Source organism: Pantherophis guttatus, chromosome 1 (assembly GCF_059756535.1).
Source record: "Pantherophis guttatus breed Tessera chromosome 1, ASM5975653v1, whole genome shotgun sequence".
NCBI lineage: Eukaryota > Metazoa > Chordata > Lepidosauria > Squamata > Colubridae > Pantherophis > Pantherophis guttatus.
The window spans coordinates 31,875,053-31,890,554 of NC_142063.1; the positions used below are offsets into that span (position 1 = coordinate 31,875,053).

The 15,502-nt window shown below is 37.6% G+C and overlaps 1 protein-coding gene across 22 annotated transcripts in view; it reads left to right on the top strand.

The window, feature by feature from the left end:
• Positions 1–15,080, top strand: part of KIAA0586 (KIAA0586 ortholog) — a 71,218-nt gene extending 56,138 nt beyond the window's left edge. For all 22 annotated transcript variants that reach the window (XM_087895670.1, XM_034433489.2, XM_034433490.2 and 19 more), the window contains one exon: positions 14,768–15,080. In XM_087895670.1, coding sequence (XP_087751796.1) covers positions 14,768–14,913 — 146 coding nt within the window. In that variant the 3' untranslated portion in view covers positions 14,914–15,080. The remainder of the gene's footprint in view (positions 1–14,767) is intronic.
• The last annotated feature ends 422 nt before the right edge of the window (positions 15,081–15,502 follow it).

The following is a 15,502-nucleotide window of genomic DNA, read 5'->3' on the forward strand; positions in this document are numbered from 1 at the left end:
ATATAAAATATCCCTTTAACTTTCCAGAAGGCACTGAAGTCCTGACTGTTCCTCTAAGGATTGGGGTAGGATGGGACTTGGGTCAGGAGGTTAATAGCATGGTTGGTTTGGCACCTGATGGGAAGAATTGCTGTGTTTCTACTCTTGTGTACGTACACACACACACACACACACACACACACACACACACACACACACACACATCAGTAGCATTACTCAGTATTATATCTACAGTAACAGTCATGATTGAACAGCAGATAAAATTTCACTTCAATTTATACTGTAGTTCAGGGGTGGGATCTGCTTACCTTTACTACCGGTTCGCATCATGCCCGCACGCATGCGCAGATCACTTCTGATGATGTCCGGGTCAGTGGGCAGAGCCTCCCACTGGTTTTACTACCGGTTCATGCAAACTGGTCCGAACCGGGGGCAACCCACCACTGCTGTAGTTCCTAATATACTTCCAAAAATGCCTAAAGAGACTTATGCCAAGTCTCTCTGCAGATGGTATTAAACAAAGAAGGAGCTATTACTGAAACAGCCTTCATAATGCAGGGGAATCTAGAAAACCACCTCTGTTGACAAGGTTAGTGTCTAGGTAAGAAAATATGTTAGGAGTTAGGAGGTCTTTCAGCCTCAAACATTTTGAACTGGCCTACAGTGATGCTTAAAGGCTTACGGACCCCTTTTGAATTTTCAATATTTCTGCATAAGAAATCTGCATAATTATGACCTAAAATATGAGCTTTTCGCCACACGTCCCAAAGCTAGGTAGGAAAACCTCAGTTAAACAAATTATTTATTCGTTTATTATTGAGAATGATCCAAATTACATATTTATGTGTGTACCTCTGGGATTATCCATTCATTTAGCAATACAGAAAGGTTTAAATTAACCAAACCAGCATTGCCTAATTTTCTGATACACCCACAGTTTTCAGCAGTAATGCCTGCAGCCATTTGCAACTCTTGTTCGTTTTTTTGTTTTCAACAACTTCTTACCCTGTAATTAACTGAGAATGCCAGCTTAGTTTACAGGTAAATATTTGGAGGGAAAGATGCAGTATAACAATTTGCACATTGTTTTCAGAAGCAGCCCCATGTATAATGCATAACCATTGAAGGAGTTTCCAGAAGGTGAAAAACTCTAGGGATGCTTTTGTTCAGACAGGGTTATATATCAATCATATTGTAGAGAGTAAAGAGACTGACCTGGACAGAAATAGGCAAGATCCATTACCAAAGTAACAAGGCTTCAACCCAAGTGCACAGAAGGTTTATGAAAATGTCTCAAACACCTCCCTAACTCATAGGAGTATAAAAGGGAAGGGAGGTAAAGCACCGTCAGACCCACAGTAACCAAGCTTAATACGGATAGTTTAGTCCTCGGGGGGGGGGGAGTTTATTTCTTGGTCTTCTCTACATCAAGGGGCTGATGATTTATCTGAATTTTAAATGTGATTTTATTACACCTGATGTAGCCCTTATGCTACTGAAGACTGGTTTTAGGACATCAGTTATCACAATGACATTTGCTCCAAAAAAACTGAGCTTATTGTTATTTAAATCTCCTTTTGAAACCACTGAAAACAGTACCCCTGTCATTGTATTTTTGAATTTCACTAATTATCTATGTGTGACAAAGGTTTGCTATTTTTATCCAAATCTTGACAATTAATTGCCTTGAGACCAGCAGAAAGTAATAACTTTCCCATTTGCGGTGCAGTTCAGCAGCATATCCTTCTTTACCCTTGCAGTTCATAGTTTTAAAAAAATGATTTATTTCACATAGAATTGGACAAAGTGAATTTACTTTGACATACACTCATTGCAGTGTAAACTCCTAGTTCTCACCCTTAGGGTTGCAAAAGAGGATGTATTAATACTGCATATGTAATGAATTCCAACAATGTTGGCTTGATGTTTGTAACACTCCATCATTGTAAGACTATGTGTGCTTTGTTCTATATATAATCCAACATCAAGCAGATCTATATTAATTCACTGAATTGTAGCACTTAACTCAGAAATCCATTTAAGATATTAAATGAAAGTCATGCCTATTTTGGTAACAATCTAATTGCCAGTGTTTCAGTATGCTGTATGTGCCTCTCCCATCCCATCCCATCCCATCCCATCCAAGAATGACCGTAGTTTTCAACTGATTGCTGTGTTTTTGGCAGGCCTTAATGAAAGTTTTTTTAAAACTAGATCAGCTTTTTTTAAAAAAAAATCAAGTTATTTATACTAGCCTTCTCTGCTTTAGTATCACATTTCTGTGGAAAAATTACTGTACGGCCCTTCCATTTTGCCCTTGGTAGGGCAGGAAGGCAATCCTATGTAATGTATGTATGTATCAATATGAACTTGCAGAAGTCACATTCTGAACAAGGGTAGGGCCAGAGCAAAATGGCAATAACTGGGTGGACATGTGGCAAAGGGCCAAAATAACTGGACAGGGATGGGATGGAAAGGAAAGAGAGACTTTGTTCAGGAATTATTGAAAGGTTAACATTTAGCCGGCCCTCAGCCCTTCCTAAGCCTAATCTTCAAATCTACATTGACTTTCAGCAGTAGCTATGCAATTAATTTCACATTTTCTTGATTGAGAACCCTCCTTACAAATGATTATTAAAAGAAAAAATAACTGTAGGAGATGACCAGGCTGAACCCAAGGGAATGGTCAAATGCATTATCAGTCATGAGACCCCTTGCACCTACAAGAGATCTAAGTCCAGCCCACCTTGAATTCTACTGACTCTTATCTACTTTCAATTTACTTAGTAGTAGTTAGTTCAGATTAATGTCAAGCCGAAATCAGAAGGTCCAGACAATTTAAATGGATATAAAGATTTATTGCAAGCTTTAGGTCTCTACAAGAATCTGAGCTACTAACAGATCCAAGGAAATTGGCATCTCCTACAATAACTTTGTTTTCTCATCTAGTCCAATTTACACCTACATTACTATAACAACTAAACATATAACTAAATATGAGCATAATATAAACCAGGGGTGTCAAACTCACAGCCTGTGGCCCGGATGCATCACGTGCTGGCCATGCCATTTTTGTGAAGGGGGGAAGGTCACAATACATCGCGTGATGATAATGTGACGCTGCGAGTTTGACACCCCTGATATAAACCCTCCAGTCTTGCAAAGTACATGTTACTTGTAGTCGTAAATTTTACTACTGAATTCATCTTCTTTTGTAACAGTAGTATGAGGAGGTCTTGCTACTGACTGTGATTAGATCATTATTAATGTGAGAAGGAGTCTGGTAGCAACTTTTCAGCCTGACAAACGATATTAAAAGATATGAGTTTTTGTGAAATACAGCTGACTTCCTAGGTGTGTCGTCTGACTATATTGATGTAGGATTTAAATTGGGTTCCCCTTCTGTCCTCTTCCAAAACTGATAATTAAGGAATGCCTTAAAAGGACCAACCTAGCAGTTTTTTCTTTTTCTTTTTCTTTTGGCATCAGGCTAGAATTGAAATGTGTGCATTATAAATGTATGTCATATTAATTAATGCATTTTGCTTTATACTTACTAATATGATAATAATCTGAACTAGACCACATGGCAGAGAAGTGAGAATTTCCAGGCAGTCAACGTTATTGTGATTCTCATGCACGAAACCATTTCTGACCACTTCATGAAAAATGTGTTCAGCAGTGCTATTGATAGATGGATAACTGAGCCATTTTAGAATGAACAGCCGACTCTTCTCTGAAATGTTCTGCTTTGTTAGGTACTTTTCAAGATGCAGTGATTATCCTATCGAGTTTCTTATACACAAGTGTTTTGTTTTGTTTTTTTGCTTAAAGCAAAATTAATAAATTGCATAGATATTGGAAGAAATGAGGAAATGGGAAGAGGTCTCTAATCTGGAATGAAATGAATTAATCTAAAAGTTAGAAATCAAAACCTTGTTTAGTCTGAAGAGCAGCAGATCTCCTCACCCAGAACCTCACAACTGTTTCTTGTTTTCTTCTATTCCGGTTGACTGTTGTGTTCTGCTCACTCTCTCTTGGCCAGTGACTGCTTGACTTTTGTTGAATGAACCCATTGTTTTCTTTTTATGTTGCCCATCAAGTGAGCCCCCATCTGGTTTGCATCAGACTGTTTTCACAGCCAACAACTGCTGCTTTTTCTATATCTTGACACTTAAGGGCCTCCATGCTATCAAAGCATTGCTGTGAAAATCTGTCTGGCTGGATTGGTGCAGCTGTGCTACAGCAGCTTGAAACTATTAACCAAACAATGACAACTTAGAACTTGAACCAGTTTTTATTTCCAGTGGTGTTATGTGTGAATGATGATCAGTACAGTATTGCCGAACCTCACAACTCAACTGTATGTTCTCCGTTCCAGTGAAATTTTCATTTTTGTATAATCTGTATATGGTTTAAAGTTTTGTTTTGTTTTGTTTTGTTTTTAAATTGCAAATGTTTCCTGCCCTGGAGAAAACCGCTCTTTTCTAAAAAGCAGTAAGCAGTAATATACTTGTAAGCAAGTATATGCATATGTGCACAACCACACTTTAATTTCTTCACATTATCCGAAATAATATATGACATCGAACAATAAAGGGATTTGCTTCTCTAAGTGATGATTACTGCTGAATATCTAATGGGGATAAGGTTGATTTTTATAATTCAATAAATACAAGTCATGTGAAAAACTGCTTACAAATGATGACTATAGATAGGCAGGCAGTGTGTATATCTATATGAATTCTTACATGATGTATAATTAGGATCCCGAGAATCTCTGCTTCCAGGAAGACCCAGTAACTGCATAGTTTACTTTTTTTTTTCTGGAGAAGGTGGCTTAACATGGCAGGGGGAAGGGCTCCTCTGATTGCATTTCCACAACAACTGCATATGATAAGTTGGTCTAAAGGTAAAGGTAAATGTTTCCCTCGCACATATGTACTAGTTATTCCCAACTCTAGGGAGCAGTGCTCATCTCTGTTTCAAAGCCGAAGAGCCAGCACTGTCCGAAAATGTTTCCGTGGTCATGTGGCCGGCATGACTAAACGCCAACAGCGCAGGGAACCCTTTTACCTTCCCACCAAAGTTGGTCCCTATTTTTCTACTTGCATTTTTTACGTGCTTTCGAACTGCTAGGTTAGCAGAAGCTGGGACAAGTAGCGGGAGCTCACCCCATTGGATTCGAAACTCTGAACTGCCAACCTTTCAATCGACAAGCTCAGTGTTTTAGCCACTGAGCCACCACGTCATGAATAGCATGAGCTATTCATCCAAAGTTTTATTTTTAAGTGAGGACTCGAACCTGGGACTTCCTGCTAACACCTTATCCACTATGCTATACTGGCTGTTGTGGTTCAAAGAACATCTTTATAAATGCCTGAATGCTACTTATGAAAACTTTGAAAAACACAGTGAGAATCTGTGGCATTTCATTGTTTATTTTCTGGGTCATTCCTCAAATGTTAAAAAAAAAAAATCCCATGGAAATATATGGAAAAGCCTCAGGATAGTAGTTCTCCTCATAATGATAAGATGTTCTTTGCAAATTCACTCCCCTTGATGAAATCTGCATTCTGGTTGGGTTCCCTCATCCATGCTGATAATGCAGATAAAAGGACTGCTTCCAAGATTCTTTCTATAGTGTTAGTTTGTCAACACAGTTTCATAGTGTTTCCCCTAAAATAAGACATCCCCTGATAATAAGTCCAATCGGGCTTTTGAACACATGTGCTAAAATAAGCCCCCCGCCGAAAATAAGCCCTTTCCAAAAATAAGCCCTCCCCCAAAATATTTAAACGCATGTGCAGCCGGTCCCCGCCATTTTCTCTGGTTAGGGTTAGGGAGACAGAGCTGGAAATCAGGTAAGACGGCAAGAGGAGCCCCGTCTTGCTCCACGCTCCCCAAAATAATAAGACATCCCCGAAAATAAGGCCAAGCACTTATTTTGGGATTCAAAAAAATATAAGGCAGGGTTTTATTTTCGGGGAAACCCAGTGATACATTTTAAATGCTACATCATTCTGTGGTTGTCACAATCAGAGAGAACCTTTAGGAATATACATAATGATTTACTTGTATATGCCTGATGCTAGTCCTGGTTAGCATTCTTTACTCCATTAGCAAATGGTTTTGCTAAAGGTCATGGGAGAGCAGCCAAACAGATAAAATTGTGCTGGATTGTCAGTGTTCTTTATGATTTATAAAAACAGTAGAAGGTAAAATGGTGGTAGCCTTCAGCTAACGGATGTGTGAAAAGGATAAGTCTAGTTTACACTGTACTTCTATGTAAAGATTCAGAGCCGCCCTGTTTGAAAAACATTCCTTCTTAATTAACTAAACTAAAGCAATTAAGTGGTTAAGGTGGCTACTGTGTTGGCAATCTAGTTAACTTGAAAACTTGCAGTGGCTGTGAAGGCCTTAAGACTGCTTCCACTGTTAGTGTTTAATATGGAATTACCACAGTGCTTTAACATTTTATGGAGTGTCCACATATGCCATCGTTCAGTCAGCATCATTCTTGAATTTCCTTGTAGCTCTTCCATCTTTTTTTAAATTTCAGGAAGTCTAATATATTTCATTTCAATAATTTTATTAAGGATTGTATCAAACAAGTAAGAATAATAAAATGAATGTATGCAGAAATATATATTTAAATGTGTGTGTGTGTGCATAGAAGAGACTATAAACAAGGATATATATGCACACACATTCACATAGAACCACCCCCCCAATCAATACCTGATTCAAAATTAAATAATTAAATTAAAAGTAACTAATTAGAAGTTAGAAGAAGAAACTGCCTTTACCTGCAGCAAGCATAATCAACACTAACATCTTACTACTGCCTGTTAAAATACTACTTAATATTTCTTCATTCATACCTCACCCCTCAGGAAGCCTAATATATTTCAGAAGAATTTTATTCCACGTCTTCATGATTTTGCCAGCATATCACAGCTGGAACATGATGAGGTATTGCAGTTGTGCTATTATAAGAATCTTAAGCAATGTGAAGAAATGTTAAAAATACAAACAAAAACTGTTTCAGTATAGAACAAAAGGCATAGTTTCCCAATATTGAATGTAAAAGATGCTACAGAGCATTGAGCATTAGATGTTTTAAATGGAACCTGAAGAGAAGAGATAAATTCTAAGCAACTTTCTAAATATGGTAATTTTTAATGGGCGCTATAATTTAGTATACTCACCTTGGAAATGCCATGTGAACTGTAATTACAATCAATCTTTTTAAAATCAAAAGTGTCAAGTATTGGTCAATTCACAGTCCTAGAAACTCGGCATTTGCCTGGGTCTACTTATGGAGAAACCAGATAGTATTACTATTATGGCACCAATATGCTTCTAGTTGTGGAAACTCATCCTTGTATATGTGTTGCAGAAACTAAAGATCACAAGATTGATAGTGCAGAGTCCCACTAACAAATACTGGAAGTCTTAAGTTTTCAATAAATTCTGTGGGTTTATATTTTATAATAATTAGTTATATAAATTATAACTGGTAGTCTGTCTTACATCTACATAATCAACCTGTTTTCTTCCCACTTCACCTCTAATCTGACATCATTCTAGCTATTCTCTACATTTGATGAAGTTGCTTCTCACAAAAGCATATTTATTTTAATAAAACTTGAGACAGTAAAAGTTACTACCAAAATCATCCTGGCTTTTTGCCACTGTAGACTAACACTGCTCTCCTCCTAGTGCAGAATCTCTTTGTTTGAGATGGCTTTTAGCAATTCTAAAAAACAATTTATTATTTTTGGAATTTATTTCCTTTAAGAACATCAAAAATAGAACATTGCAATTATATCACTTCTGTGCACTTGGAGGATTCTTGAAATTACTACAATTTGCAGGAAAAAATTGGATTCAATTTTTGATGGGACTTGGAGATCTTCTAGTCCAGGGCTTTCAAACTGTTACCCTGTGTGCCAAATGCACAGGCCATGCCGACCCCAGCTCCGCGAAGGGGGAAAGTCACGAAACGTCACATGACGGCAATGTGACCCGTGAGTTTGACACCCATGTTCTACTTCAACCCCTTGCTCAAGCATGCTGAACTAAGCCTGATATAAATCTTACAACAGATAGAGAACTCCCAATTGTGATACTTCGATCTATGATTTTGAGAATCTGTATTTTCCTGAACAGTTCATCCTATATGCTTGTCTATGTAATCTAACAAAGCAGAAGCATTTATACCTGCTTCTTACTCACCTTTTAAATTCCTGCATGAAATCAACTTTATCATGGCATTCTAGTTGTAATCATGTTGCTAGCAAGATACGTTAGTTGTGGTAAGGAAACATGGTGTAATTTCTAATTCTAACTTTCATCTCAAGTGGTAAATGTATTTATGGGTTATACCTTATCAGGATGGCAAGTAATCATCAGCTAATGGCAGCTGGCCCCTTAATTGCGACCCGCGGATCAGATGATCTGATCGGGAGCTGCCTCTCATTCTCTTTCCCCCCAGCGTTCTTGGTGTTCGCCCGCCTCCCATCCATCCATTCATCCATCCATCCCCCTCACCTGTAAACTCCTGACACGCTTGCAAGAGAGCAGCCGCCCAGCTCTTCTTGCCATGTTGTGCCCATCCAGCATTGAGGATGACTTCCCTTGCGGCTTCCAAACCCTGGCTGGAATCCGTTGGAAACGGAGAAGACACTGGTCGGGCCAGCCGCCTGCTGCCAAGTCTTCCGGGAGCCAAGGCAGAGAGTCTTTCAGCAGCCGGGGCAGAGAGGCAGCGAAGGGCGAAGGGAGCTGCAGCCTCGCATGGGGAGATTGTGCCGCTGCCACCATCTGACCACTGAGGATGGCTTCCTCTGCGGCTTCCAAAACCCTGTCTTATTTTCTTATAAGACCTTGTCTTATTTTTGAGGAAATGCAGTATAGAGTGGTTGCTATGTTCATATGGAGCTGCAGTAAACGTTGCCAGCATGTCCTCAGCAATGAGTTATATGTTTTACAAAATAATTGTATATATAAATACAATCCAGGTGCTTTAAGCAGGCAAAAGGAAGAGAGAAAAGAACAAAGAGGAGCCAGGGATATGATTGTATAAAGAGCAAAACAATTTTGCTTCTTTTCTGGAAACATATAAAGCATTGAGTTAGGAGTTTGCAGCTGTCTACTTCGATGTTTTAGGATCAGGCTTGAAACAAACTCATTGGAGGGCACTAAGACATTGAACACAACAACACTCAAACTTTGAAGTTGATATTCAACAAAGCCAAGCAGTCAGAACCTGGCAGTAGAAGAAACAAGTCACTTTTTCTGCGCTGTTCTTAATGGAAGATGAATATTTTGCTAGATATGTTTTTCCAGGTGTTCTTTTCATCGATTTCAGCCATTTTATTTTTGTATTAGGTTGCAAACTCTGTAAAGTGATATTTTCCCCCCTCCTGGCTTCTTATATGTTGGATTGGAAAATATTTAAAAATAGTCCATAGTAATATCAGTAAGAAAATGCTGTAATTGTATGGAGTTTTCTCATCAATTTGTCTGTGAAAAGCAATTCAAAAATCTCTAAAAGTGTAAACAACATTTCTAAGAGATAAAGAGAAAACAAATCAAATTGATGATTTGGCAAAGTATGGCATTCCATGCATCTTCTTTCCCAGTTGGTCAGTATAAATACTGTGATGTGAATGTGTCATACAATAAATAAAGAAATAAATAAATGTAAATACTGATGGCAAAGCAGCTTTCATGTCGGTGTATTATGTGTCCATTTCCAGATGTGATAGTGTAGGCTTCCCACTTTGGTCAGTTCTGAATGTGCTGGACATTCACCTTGATGGCCATGTTGGCTGAGATATTATGCACACTAACATATCTGAAGGACATGTTTGAGAAAACAATGGCAGTGCAGAATAGTGGCAGTGCAGAATTCATACATCTGGGAGGAGGATTCGTCTGGATTTCAAGGTATCCTTCCTAAACTGATGCCTTCGAGATATGTTAACCCTAATTCCCATTATCCTTAACTGGTTATGTTGTCTGAGGAGTGATGAGAATTGTAGTCAGATATATCTGGAAAAGCAATAAGCTGAGGAAACCTTCTGTAGGAAGCATCCCAAACTGCTCTTTATTCTTTTAAAGTAAAATCTGGAAGAAGAACAGCATTACAGAGTCCCCAAAATGCAAAATCTATATAAACATTAAGTAAAGGAACATTTTGCCTCGAGTGCTGCTCAAATGCAACTGAAGCAGTACCTTAGAGAAAATATGTATAAATCTTTATTGCATGTTTGTCCTCTTAAGTTTTGGATTCATCTAACCAACCTAGCTGATTGTCCAAAATCTGTGACGATTTTATGAATAGCAATGTCAACCCCATATAAGAGTCTTATCAAAAGACTTTATCAAGTGATAGATGAAAGCAGGACAGGTAATTGAGGGTAACATTAAAATTAAATGGTTGGGCAGAATACAGCAGCAACGTGTATGTAAGACAAAATGTTCTCAGTATGAACAAGTAGTTTATTCATGGGCTGTAGCAGAAAACTAAACTAAAATCATGTGTTTCTTCAAAGGGCCATTCAAAAGTTCTAGATTGTTGAAAAATATAGCATACCAAAAGTAAAGTTTATTACTGTATGTAAAGGTATTTATTTAGAGGAAGGAAGAGTGGTTGGCACGGGACAGATTAAAAGAATGAAATAGGATGGCTAAGGTAAGTTTGGGCAATATTGAGAGGAAGCAGCCTACCGTCCTTCAAACCGAAACCATTTTCAGACCAAACCCATTATATTGTACTAGTTTCATTTTGAGTTTGAAAAGTGTCTGATTTGCCACAGTGGGAGCTCTGGCAGCAGGTGTAATTAATACAAACTGGGTTAAAGCAATTTATGTTGAACCTCTGGGCTTTCAGAGCTGAAGCAGTCTTTGGCTTGGAGGTTGATGGTTCCAAAACAGAACTTGAGGTCCCAAAATATCCAGAGAGTGCCAAGTTGAGATGTATATAAATGTAGATTAAAATAATGCTTCCTCTAATATCAGTGCCTTCTCTAACAGTTTTCTGTATGTTGCTAAGCCAGGTTACATTTTATTATAGTTTAGTCAACAAACCATCGTTGTTCAAAACACATTTACAAGTCATCAAGATTAGATTCACCTAGCTTATTAAACCAGAGTCAAAGTAATACAATAGTGTGATGAGTTAACTCCACTAAGATTTGAAGGTTTTTTTCACTGCTGTTCATATCCAGCAGGCATTTTTGTTATCAAATATCCTTGGATCCTATGTTCTCTTACCTACCGGTACTTATTTTCTTTCTGAGTAGAGATATACCCTCTATAGTTACACATAGTAGAGCCAAATGCAGCCTCTCAATGCCTCTCCAGAAGTTGCCATCAGTGTACAATTTTAACAGAAGGATATTTTATTTTGTATAATTTTATTGAACTTTACATTTTAATTATGTCAATTTTTTTTGTTGGACCCATCCTTTTTATGGCAATACTATCATCATTGCATGACACCATAATGTCATTCAAATTATCAAATGGGGCTCTTAAACCTCAATATTGCTTACCCTTACCTATGAGAAAGACTTGCTAAGGTTTATAGGAAGCACAGGACTCTCAGGCCACACTTGAAAATATATCGATATAAAATATGTTTTTAAATTTTTAGGCTTAATGCTTACATATGGTTTATAGCAGTTTCAACATCTGGCTGGACTCTCTATATTTGCTTGCGGTCAAATAAGCATTTTTTTCTTAGCTTTTGTTTTTTGTTTAAATGAACAGCCTTTAAGTTGTTAGACTGGGTGATTGCTATAAAGAATGCCATTGAGGATAGACACAATTTATTAACCCTTCTGGCAGCATTGCTTTAAAGACCATGTTTATAAAACATATAGTTGCATTTGCATTATGACATTTGAATATTCTTTTAGGCTTCACCAGCATCTAGCATCTGTCACTCAGTCTTGAAAGAAAAGGGCACAAACCACAAAGAACATTGAAATAAATCAGATTTTGGAATACAGCTGTAGATATTCAGTGAAATAAAGATATTTGCCCACTTAAGCATTGCAATATTCTCTTGCAATTAGAAAATTTGTATGATTGTTCTGAAAATGTATGCAGTGAAAGTTAATAAACTTCCAGGGGGGTGGGGGGTCATTGTAGTTTGAAAAATCAGAGAATACATCATTGATGTAACTTATATCTGTTTTGTGATACCGTACATGTGATGGAAATCTATACATCTTTTGTATAGTTTGCATAGTAAAATCATATAATGTACATCCAGTGGAATTTGGTTCCTTGCACAGTGAGACCATTGCACAGATTTCACAGTATTGAAAAGCAGTGGGAGCTCTTTGTGGTATATTAATATTGCTGAAAAGAAACATTTAATGTGTAATATTGACCCTGGAAACATAAACATTTTTTGTCTCAACCTCTGCTCTTTTCAAAATATTAGGAAAAAAGTTTTTTTTTTTTTTAATTTGATTTATATGCCGCCCTTCTCCGGAGACTCAGGGCGGCTTACAGTGCATTCAGCAATAGCCTTCATACTTTTGTATATTTTATACAAAGTCAGCTTATTGCCCCCACAAACTGGGTCCTCATTTAACCTACCTTAGAAAGGATGGAAGGCTGAATCAACCTTGAGCCTTGGAGAGATTCGAACCAGCAGTAATTTGCAGGCAGCTGTGTTAATAACAGGGTGCTTTAAACCACTGTAGTACCAAGGCTCTTGATCATGTTGGTATTCATTTGCATGTAAACTCACTACGTATGTCTGGTGGCAGTATGCAATCCACAGTCTACCCTGCTTCCCCAAAAATAAGACATCCCCTGATAATAAACCCAATCGGGCTTTTGAGAGCATGCACTAAAATAAGCTTCCCCAAAAAAATAAGCCCTCCCCAAAAATATTTAAACGCAGAGCTGGAAATCAGGTAAGATGGCAAAAGGAGCCCCATCTTGCTTCACACGCCCCAAAATAATAAGACCTCCCCGAAAATAAGGCCAAGTGCTTATTTCAGGGTTCAAAAAAATATAAGACAAGGTCTTATTTTCGGGGAAACACAAGTTCTCTAGAAGAAAACAGTTGAATGACTGATGATAAAAGCTGTTCCTTTTCTGCAACTTGTGTCAAAATGAGAATGAGGAGAAAATAGAAGTCTATGAAAGAGAAGCAAGGAGGCTTGAAGAGAGATGTTTTAACTTCCTTCAGTTATACACACCGTGTTACATCCAGCAGATTATGCCCGAGATGACAGTATCCCTCAATAGCAAAAATAAAAGATTGACCCATGCTGTTCTAATATTTTACATGAGAATAGGATGCAGAATAGCACCCCAATGTGTAATAAAGAACTTGGCTTTTTTGAGACTTTTAACTCTCAACAAGATTGGCTGGAGGTAGATCTTTTGGAGGCATTTTTTTTAAAATTTGATTTATATGCCGCCCTTCTCCAGAGACTCAGGGCGGCTTACAAGGCGTTAAGCAATAGCCTTCATACTTTTGTATATTTATACAAAGTCAGCTTATTGCTCCCACAAACTGGATCCTCAATTTACCTACCTTAGAAAGGATGGAAGGCTGAGTCAACCTTGAACCTTGAGGCTGGTGAGATTCAGACTTACAGTAATTGCAGACAGCTGGTGTTAATCACAATGCTATTAGTCTGCTGAGCCACCAGGCCCTATTATGGGCAGTCCAGGTGAAGACTTCAGAAACTAACACCCATCCTCTGGAATACAACATTGAAAGAAAAGCTTTCATGTCAGTTTTGATCAGCTAATTATTAGTCTCTGAGGCACAACTTGGAACAGATTACATAAATCTTCTGCCATTGCATAGTCATGCTAGTTAATTAAGTGAGGAAAGAGGAAAGAGTTTTCAATCCTTTAGAATTGAAGAGAAAATGTAATTTGCAGAGAAAGGAAGATTATAATTTTGCTTGCCTTGAAAATAATGCAAACCAATCCAAAGCCTGATCCTGGAACACAACCCACATTTTCAGGTTCCTAAATATAATCTACAACCATGAGCCTTGTATTAGCCAAGCTTACATCCAATCATTGGATGTCATAGTATAACAATGATTTCCTGCTCTGTGTTTACTTCTAGGTACAGTTTCAGACAAAGTTAGCTAAGCATCTGCTATATTGAGCCAAAAAAAGAGAGAGAAAATGATCTGTTTTCAGTACAGTGGTAAAATTGTTCTTGTGTAGCCAGTATTAAGGCCAAAAGGCTATTAAATAAACTTTAAACATGTATTCATTCCTACATTGTTCCTGAAATCTGTGGTTTAAATTTGCAGACTGGAACATAATTGGAAACCATTATTTTAACAGACTGAAAAAATAAAAATTCATTGGCTGAATAAAGCTGCCAAGATACAGTCTGTAAATAAGTCTTTGTCTCAGTTTTAGCTATTATAGTAATTATGTTAATAATCTACATTACTGAATTTAAACCATCTAATATTTTCAGTTTTGTATTTGGAAAGATTTTCCTACTTTTTAGAAGAAAAAAATAGCCATTTGAAGTGTTATTAATATTGTACACTGCTACCAGATGTTAATGTATCTAGGAAAATCTGAATCACGATTTTAGTTCCCTCTGCAAAATAGTCTCATGATTTTTTGGCAGTGGACAAGCATTCAGGAGCTTAGTGTTTTCTAAAATGAAGACAGTACAGTCAGATGACATTTTTCAGTTTGTAGCTGGGCGACTTGACCTGCAAATGACTAAATGTTCTTTCTGTTTCAGGGACAGAGGTCACACCCCATTTAAGCCCCCTTCCTGCACCAGGTAAAGTATCAGTGAAGGTGCCATCTGCTGATATAGAGGACAAAACTCTGAGTTTCAGTTCAGTTCATGGGAGTTCAGACTCTTCTGGGGCAGACACATTTTGAAATGTGCAGGCTTATTCATGCATACAGGCATTTTGGGGAGAGGATGTTGACAGATATTTGTCTGAAAATAATGGAACACACTAACTTTTGGTGCAGAAATGTTGCCAGCCACATTATTGTAAGATATGTACATTTTTAATAAAATATTTTGTGCTTTTAAAGTTTAAGTCTTGGTATTGTTTCTTTGTTCATCTTTTGAAATCACATGTTTGAATGGGAGAATCAGACTGCCCAGCAGAACATGGGTGATCAGGCCATTGGTCTTTATTACTTTCTAATGTTTAAATAGATTAGCAACATCCGCAGGGTTTCATGCCATACCTGAGGACTGAGCTTCAGAAGTTCTTTATGCTTGCTATCATTGAATTAGAACCCTTTCCTACAATTGCAACTGGACAAAGTTTCTTTATTCCATGTAATTTACAGATTACTATCTGTACTTTTGTGAAGATCAGGATAACTGGGGAAAAAATGGAACTTAAGTGTGGTTCCTTACTTTGGAAGGGGAAGGCTGTCAAACCAAACATGTTATTACTCCTGACCTTTGTACAGGTGTCATGGTATAAAATAAGACAGCTGTAGTATAGAA